The 7,782-nt window shown below is 65.8% G+C and overlaps 1 protein-coding gene across 2 annotated transcripts in view; it reads right to left on the reverse strand.

Moving 5' to 3' along the window:
• Nucleotides 1-2,421: 2,421 nt before the first annotated feature.
• The window catches only part of LDB1 (LIM domain binding 1), a 19,044-nt gene continuing 13,683 nt past the window's right edge, over nt 2,422-7,782 (reverse strand). The window contains exons 4-11 of one of the 2 annotated variants that reach the window (XM_032783001.1): nt 7,580-7,655; nt 7,162-7,264; nt 6,434-6,606; nt 5,806-5,928; nt 5,433-5,516; nt 4,723-4,846; nt 4,337-4,485; nt 2,422-3,873 (exon numbers count right to left, since the gene is read on the reverse strand). In XM_032783001.1, the coding sequence (XP_032638892.1) occupies nt 3,643-3,873; nt 4,337-4,485; nt 4,723-4,846; nt 5,433-5,516; nt 5,806-5,928; nt 6,434-6,606; nt 7,162-7,264; nt 7,580-7,655 (1,063 nt within the window). In that variant the 3' untranslated portion in view covers nt 2,422-3,642. The remainder of the gene's footprint in view (nt 3,874-4,336; nt 4,486-4,722; nt 4,847-5,432; nt 5,517-5,805; nt 5,929-6,433; nt 6,607-7,161; nt 7,265-7,579; nt 7,656-7,782) is intronic. The other variant, XM_032782994.1, reaches the window with a different exon arrangement.

Genomic DNA, 7,782 nt, shown 5'->3' on the forward strand with positions numbered 1-7,782 from the left:
CGAGGCTTGGGCAGAATGCGAGGCCAAGCCGCTCCCACGGCACAAGCTGGAGCTGCCATGTCCCTGCCGGAGCCAGATGCCGGCCGCTCGCTGAGCCTCCAGTGAACGTTGTAACCGGCCCAGCCCTTCTCCAGGGTGCAGTCCCTCCAGCCCCACACGCCCCCAGAGCTGGGGGAATCCCAGCGGACAGTCCCCTCAGGGAAATGGGGTCGAGCTGGTGCAGTCCCTCAGTCACTGCCTCGGGGGGCTACGCACAGCAGGAGAGCACTCCAGGCGATGGGCCACATGGAGAGGATGGATGGGAGTAGCAAGGCACCAGGCAAGGTATTTCGGGGGGCTCCTTGGCTGGGTGCAGAACAGGAGCCCGAGAGGAAAAAGCTGCTTCCTAATCCTGCATGTGGGGCCAGGCCCTCAGCTGGAGTCGATGTGCAAACTGGGCTCGTTAACGAGGCCGGGATGTCTGGCTACCGCTCAGCAGTGCCGGGGACAGGGGAACCCGATAAGGGGGATGTGCCACCCCGGGCAGGCCACAGAGCAGGGTCTGTGGGGGACACCTGCACCGGAGCTGAGCGGCTTTTGGAAAGAACAGCCCAGGACAGCCTCAAACAAAAGTCGCTTTTATTGGTACCGTATGTGACCCCAAAACGGCACAAATGAGGCAAAAAAAAGAAGAAAAGAAAAGAAAAAAGGCGGCAGGACTAGTGTGTGCTGGGGACGAGGCAGCAGGGCGGGGGCCACATTACAGTGCCCAGGGGGTGATGTGAAGGACACATTACGGTGCTGGGGGTGAGGCAGGGCAGGGCGGGGGGCTCATTACAGCTGCCCAGGGGTGAATGGGGCAGGGCAGGGGCTCATTACTGCTGCACAGGGGGTAATGCAGGAGGCACGCGTCACCATTTCATGCCAAGCCACAGCAATGGGGAGGTGAGAGACCCCCCCACACCCATTTCCCTCCCCACCCTCCATGGACAGGCTGGTCCCAATGCTCCATCTTGGCTGAGAGGCCTCGAGAGTCCCGTCCCCCCCCCCCCCCAAAGCATCCAGGCCTCCTGCTCCTCTCACAGCCTCTCATGGGCCAAGGGAACACGACCCGGGCCAGCCCCAGGCAGAGGCGCTAGCCGGGCACCTCGGTGGGGACACGCGCCGGAAGGACACCAGGGCTGCTGGGAGTCTAAGCCAGGTGCCCCGAAGGGGGGGCTCTCCAGTGACCCCCCTCGAGACAGAGAGCTAGTCTGGGCCGTCAGACAGGGGAGGAAACGGGGCCCAGGATGGGGGAGGGACGGTGCCGCCCTCTGAAGGGCACTGTTCCCACGCGAGGGGTGGCCGTACAAGCAGCGTCGATGGGGCTCAGATCTGCCTCGGGCCTCGCGGAAGGAGCCCCCTGGCTTGGGACAGCGCAGGAGCCGGGCTGGGGACGCGCAGAGGAGCCAGCTGGCATTGGGCACCAGGGCCCTTCTGTCCCCAGGCGCCAGTTCTAGGTCCCCAACAGGCGGGAAGTGACCCGAGAGAGCAGCCCGAGGGGGCAGGAGACGCTGAGCCCCCATCCCCAAAGGGGGCAACCGAGGGATCCACAGTGGCCGGCCCCCCATCTGGGTGACCTGGGGACAGGGGGGGCAGTGTCACCTGGTGTGGTGCAGGGCGCCCCCTGGTGGTCACTGGGAACCAAACACTGCAGGCTGGGCAGGGAAAGTCACCGACTCGTCTCCCAGCCCGGAGCCGGGGCCTGAAAGCAACTGCAGCCCGTGGCTGGCACCAGGGCATGGGGGCACCTTGCGCTATTAGAGACCTGCTGCTGCCACGCTCCCCAGCCCTGCCCGCAGGGCACCTGCTCCACCACACTCTGTGCAGGGAGGGGTGGGAGCAGAGAACACCCACTCCACCCCCCGCCCCCCCATTCACGCCCCCCCAGGCTCAGCCCGGCCTGCTGCAGCTGATCTGCCCTGACCCCAGCCCAGCTGGGTGCCCAGTCATTCACCTGGCCACACAGAGCTGTCCCACCGCGGGGGTGTGGGTGGCCATCACCCTCCCCATGCAAAGTGCTCAGTACCCACCCCGAATCGCCTGTCCCCAGCACCCACCAACGCCCCAGGAGTGAACTGGTGATGGCTTCCCCTTTCCACTGCCTGTCCCCACCCCCTGGCCCAGCACTGACACCCACGAACACCCCGGGGTGAACTGGTGACAGCAACCCCGCCCCACCAATGCCCCAGATATGAACTGGTGACAGTGCCCCCTTCCCTGCACCTGTCCCCACCCCCTAGCCCAGCCCTGACACCTGCAAATGCCCCAAGTGTGAACTGGTGACGGCGCCCCCTTCCCCCTGCCTGTCCCCACCCCTGATGCCCGCGAACGCCCCAAGTGTGAACTGGTGACGGCGCCGCCTTCCCCCCGCCTGCCTGCTCAGAAGAAGCCGGGGAAAGATTTTCCTTTTAAAAATCGTTATTATTCTTCTGGTTTCCCCTAACATCAAAGGAGGCAGCTGCTCTAGTGAGAACACATTGAAAGAACAGGATCATACACCGTCTACAGCGCGGAAATGTACAAGCACGAGGTACACAAACCCGGGGGGGGGGACTACACCACACAAGATTTACATGGAGGGGGTGGGGGCCCCCCCCGCCCCTGGAGGGATTGGAAAGGAAGTCTGCAAAGTCTCTCCTGGGTCTGAAGCTCTCTGAACGGTAGAAAACACGACTCCCAAGCGATCCAGAGGCCTGTACAAAAATCAGGGCAGGTTGGGGAGGGGCGGGGGGGAGATCAGGGTGAAGGAGTGTGGGGGAGGGGGGGCTTTTTTTTTAAACTTACAATTTTAATATTATTTAAAAAAAACCAGTTGGGGGAGCCCAGGAGCCCGGGGCCAGGCGGGGCCCAGGCCGACACACACAGAGCGAGAGGAACAGTGAGGAAACCAGGTGTGGACTTGGGGCACTTTTCCATTTCGGCCTCTGACCCCTCCTCCCTTCCCAGCCCCAGGTTTAAGGGGATTCCTCTCCATGGCAGGTTTCTATATACACACACAGCTCCACCTCGGCCCGAGGGCAAAACCTCTCCCAGCCCTGCCTGGCTCCCACCTCCCCAGCGGCCAGAGGGGGGCACGACAGTCCGAGTCGAGCCTCCCGAATGGCTACCTGCCCCGCGTAGGGGATGCTTGCAGGCTGCACCAGGCCAGCTCAGAGGGGGATGGGAGAAGCAGCCGCTTCGTGGGTTATGGGGCTGGAGCGACGCACTCACTTCGCTCCCGATCGCACCCTGCCTCAGTGTACCGCAACTCGGGGAGCCCCAACCCTAGTCCCCGGGCGCTCGCCGGCTGCTGGTTTCCCCATCGAAGGAGGGGGTCAGGTGGTAATGGGTGGGAGCCACGGAAGCAGACTCCCCTCTCCCCAGGGCCAGGCTCCCCCGTTTGGCAAGGGCAGGCCGGGGAACATGGGCTGGGGGGTGGATATAATGACCCCAGCCCTGCGTGGGGGAGAGAATGGGCCCCATGGGAAGGCAGGAGTGCAGAGAGCGGGGGCTGGGCGGCTGGCAGGGCCGGGGGCCCCATGCCCTGGTACCAGGCGGCACCGATCCGCTTCCCAGTCCCTTTCCTTGGCAAGCGTCCGGGTGGCTGGGCCTGGCCGGCGTGGGCTGGGCGGCGGGCGGGCGTTACTGGGAGGCCTGCGACGTTGGGTTCTCCGACTTGCTCTCCTGGCTGGAAGGCGGCTTGCTGTTCCAGGGGCTGTTGGCGCCCAGCGCGGGCGAGTTGTTGAAGCTGTCCTCGTCATCGATGCCGTTGGCGGCGTCGAACTGCGTGTTCTCCAGCCGGGTGATGAGCCGCTCGTCCTCGTCTCCGAACTCGCCCCCCATCAGCGTAGGCTCGCCCACCACCATCACATCCTGAGAGGGGAGACGGTCCCGAAACATAATCGAGGCAGAGGCAGCCCCGGCCATTGGCCCGCTCCCCTGGGCCCCCCACAGCCCCTCGTCCCATGCCGGGTGTTACCTGCTGGGCCGTACGACCTCCCCCCTCCCGGGTCACTGCTCCGCTGCGGGCCGGGCTCCCCATGCAAAGTGGAATCGCTGCATACCAGCAGGACTGGCCCGGGCCCAGCCTGGGATCCCATGTGGGCCCGGCAGGGTACGGCAGGATGGGAGCTCTGCTCAGCGCGTCCCCCAGCTCAGGCCTGATCCGGGGGAACTGCCCAGCAGGGGCCAGGACCTGGCTGGTCCCTGCACATTCAGCCCCCTGGAGCTGGAGCCAGAGCTGGAGCCAGGGCTCTCTGGGCACGGCCTGGGCGAGGGCTCCGGGGGCGGCTCGGCTGGGCGGGGTGGGGAAGAGAAATGGAAACGGGATGCTTACAGGTACCTGACTGGACAGGGCGAAGGTGCTGGCCGGACTCTTCTTCTTGCTGTTGCTGTTGTTCGCGTTGCCACCGCTGGAGCTCATGGTGCTGCCCCCCGACATCTTCCGTTTCCGGCGCTTGCTGGGCTGCTGCCGTGCCGGTTCGGCTAGATGGGGAGGGGGCTGTTAACCAGGCTGAGCTGGAGTGGGAGGGGGGCCCCGGCCCTCCCCTTTGCTGGCTCCCCAGCCTCACCCCGAAGAACCCTGCCCAGCCTCTGCACCCCATGGCACTCAGCCCCACTGCCCAGGCGGGGAGGCCGAGGGGAGGGATGCCCAGCAAGGGGGGGGCCACAGACAGAACCAGCGCCCCTCCCTCCCAGGTGCTATGGGCCCCGGGGTCTCACCTGGCGGAGCCACCATCCGCTGCCACTTCTGGAACAGGCAGGTCTTGAGGCAGTCGCGGGGGCTGAGGCTGTAGGTCTTGTGCCGCGACATCAGCTCCTGCATCGGCTCCAGGATGACGCAGAGCTGGGAGGGGGGCGGGAATTCAGCACCCGCTGCACAGCGCGATGCCACCGCTGCGTCTGAGCCAGCGCCCCCCGGGACCCTGGGGACAGCCACAGAACCGCCCCCCCACCCCGCCCAGCGTTACATGGTGCCCCACCCGCACCCCCCTGCCCTGCCCCAGCCCCACGTATCCCCTCCGCCAGACCCCCACCACAGGGGCCGGGACCCCCCAGGCAGGAGCTGTGTCATGGGCTCTGGACCATCCCCCAGTCGGGTGGGACCCCCCAGGGCAATAACAGGCCACCAAACACTGGTGGGGTCCTGGCAGGCATGACAGTGTCCTACAATGCACCCAGCTCATGAATATGCATTGCCATATTTGCACAAATACTCCCCCACCCCTCCAGGTCCTCCTCTCCCCAGCCAGCACCCGTCTGCCACCGCGGTGTCCGGGCTGGGGACTGTGCTCTCCAGGCAGGACTCCTGGAGTCGTGGGGCAGAGTCCTAGAGCTGCCCCCCAGGCCGATAACCGCAGAGCCCTCAGGCAGGAAGAGTCTTGAGCCCCCTGACAGAGCTGAGCCCCCCGCCGCGCTCCGCACACACGTACCCGGAGGTAGTTGAGGGTGGAGTTGGACAGCCCGCAGCGGGTGATGTTCTTGGACAGCTGGTCCAGCATCTGGGGGTCCTGTGCCTAGAGAGCAGGGGGACAGGGACACCTCAGCCGCGCTCAGGCTGGGAACAGCCCTCAGACAGCACAGCCCCCCGCCCCGCCTGAATTCCGGTCAGCCCAGCCTGGTCCCCTGCAGATTTGCATGGTGAAGAGACGGCTGAGCAAGTAGCGTCACAGCACCCGCGCCCACGGCCCGGGGTGTGTGTGTGTGTGTGTTAGGAGAGAGCTGCACCCCCTGGCCCAAGGGACTCCTGCCCTGCTGAGGCCCTGGGCTCAGCCGCACACCCTTGGCACAGAGCCAGGCACTCACGTGCATGGCGAGGATGCTGCGGGGAATGAGCTCCCGATGCTGCCGGATGCTGAAGTGCCACGTCTTTATCCTCATCATGTCGTCGAACATGAACTCCAGGTAGAGCCGTCCCTCCACGCACACCTGGGGGGGCAGGACGTCAAACCCAAATGCCCCAAGAGCCAGCTGAGCTCCCTCGAACCCTCCCGGCTCCAATCTGCTGTCCCCCTCCCTGTGGATAAACCGCACCTGGGCTCCCACCCGGCGAGGGCCAGTCAAGCCTGTGCACGCACCTGCCTGCTCGCCCACGGTGCCAGCAGACAGGCCTCCCGCTCTGCCAGCCTGCAGCCCCAGACAGACTCCAGTGTCCCGAGCCTACGCAGCTGGCAGCTGCTGACCCCCCTTGCACCAGCGCCCGCCTCCCCTTCGCCCAAACATGCTCCGACCTGCCAGCACCTCGGGCTACAGGGCAGGCAGGGGCAGGGACAGCCACACACGGGGTGCCCAGGCTGGTACCTCAGCGGCTCCCAGGAACCCCAGATACCCTCCTGCACTGGTAAGTACTCGGCGGCTAATTGTCTCCTGAGGGCCAGCACCGCCGCGGTGCCCAGGGCCACGCCCTGGGATGGGCTCTCCAGCCCTGCAGTACCTGCGTGAACATGGGCTTGCCGTGCTGGGTCACCATGGTGCACTGGTCGCAGTCCAGCGAGACGAAGTTGTTGTGGAAGGACTCCTTGGGGTGCTTGAGGACGTAGTACAGCTCCGTGGCCCCCCCCTCAAAGATGCTGCGGAAGTAACGGGGAATCAGAGTCCGACCGATGGCTGCAGCGGGGAGGGGAGAGAGGGAGGAAGAGAGTTAGCACCTGGCTTCCCCGGAGCCCCAGCTGGCCAGGCGCCCCCGGCTACTGCCCTGCCACCCCCTGGCCTCCAGCGCAATGGGCCAGAAGCCAGGCACTGAGGAACCCGGCTCACACGGCAGCCATGGGGCACAGGGAGCTGCTCTGAGAGGTGCGGGGCGGGCAGCCTGCAGGATGAGACAACCCTATGGCAGGAAGCCGCCCTAGGCTCCCCGCCACTGGTGCCGCTTTGCCCCTCTCCCTGATGTCATACAGGCAGGGTCCTCGCCCCCATTCACGGGACTGGGGAGGTGCCCATCACTGTGGTATTGGGGTCTGACACAGAGCTCAGCTCTATCCCGGAGCCAAGCCAAGAACCAGCCCCAGAGACGCTCGACACAGACGCGGTGCGGCCACTCGGGGCCCCCAGCCCAAGGACCCGTCCAGCACTTGGCATCACAGATCAGCTGTAAGCCCAACCCCAGCTTCATCAGGGCGGGGTCCCAGCAGTGTCCAGGGAGACCAGTCCACGGCCACTCACTGTATCTCTTTGGTCCATCCTCCAGGCAGAAGGTGATCGTTAGCATAGCGTCGTCCTCAAAGAACTCCGTGGTAAAGGCGTCCCACCAGAGATTGTCACATTCCTGGGGGCGGGAGACGGCACGGGGTCACGGGGAGGGGAGATAACCCATCCCGCCAGGGGGCCTGGGACCCTCCATCCTGGCCGGGCTGAGACAGGGAGCTGTAAGGCCCACGGGCCCCTGGGGCCTGGCCAGTCACTCACAGGGGCTCTGCCAGCATAGACACAGGCTGTGTGGCCACGGCCAGCAGGCAACGCTCCACCCTGAGCCAGTGGGCCAGGAGGGAGCAGGGCCAGGGCAGAGGGGCCGGGAGCGGGCATGAGGCTACCCAGCAGCCCCCAGGGTCCCACACTCCCCCTCCCCAGCCCCGTCACACACCTCTGTCCAGTTCTGCAGCCGCTTGTTCAGCTCGAATATCCTGTAGTCAGTCTGGTTCCCGTACGGCGTGTGCCTCCTGCCAAGCAAGTGCAGCACGGCCAATCAGCGGGGCACGGCCACGCCTAGCCCGCCCCTGTGCTCCCCGCCCTTACACTCCCTGTCCCGCCTCTGCGCTCCCCGCCCCTGCGCTCCCTGCGCCCACA

This window comes from Chelonoidis abingdonii, chromosome 16 (genome assembly GCF_003597395.2).
Source record: "Chelonoidis abingdonii isolate Lonesome George chromosome 16, CheloAbing_2.0, whole genome shotgun sequence".
NCBI lineage: Eukaryota > Metazoa > Chordata > Testudines > Testudinidae > Chelonoidis > Chelonoidis abingdonii.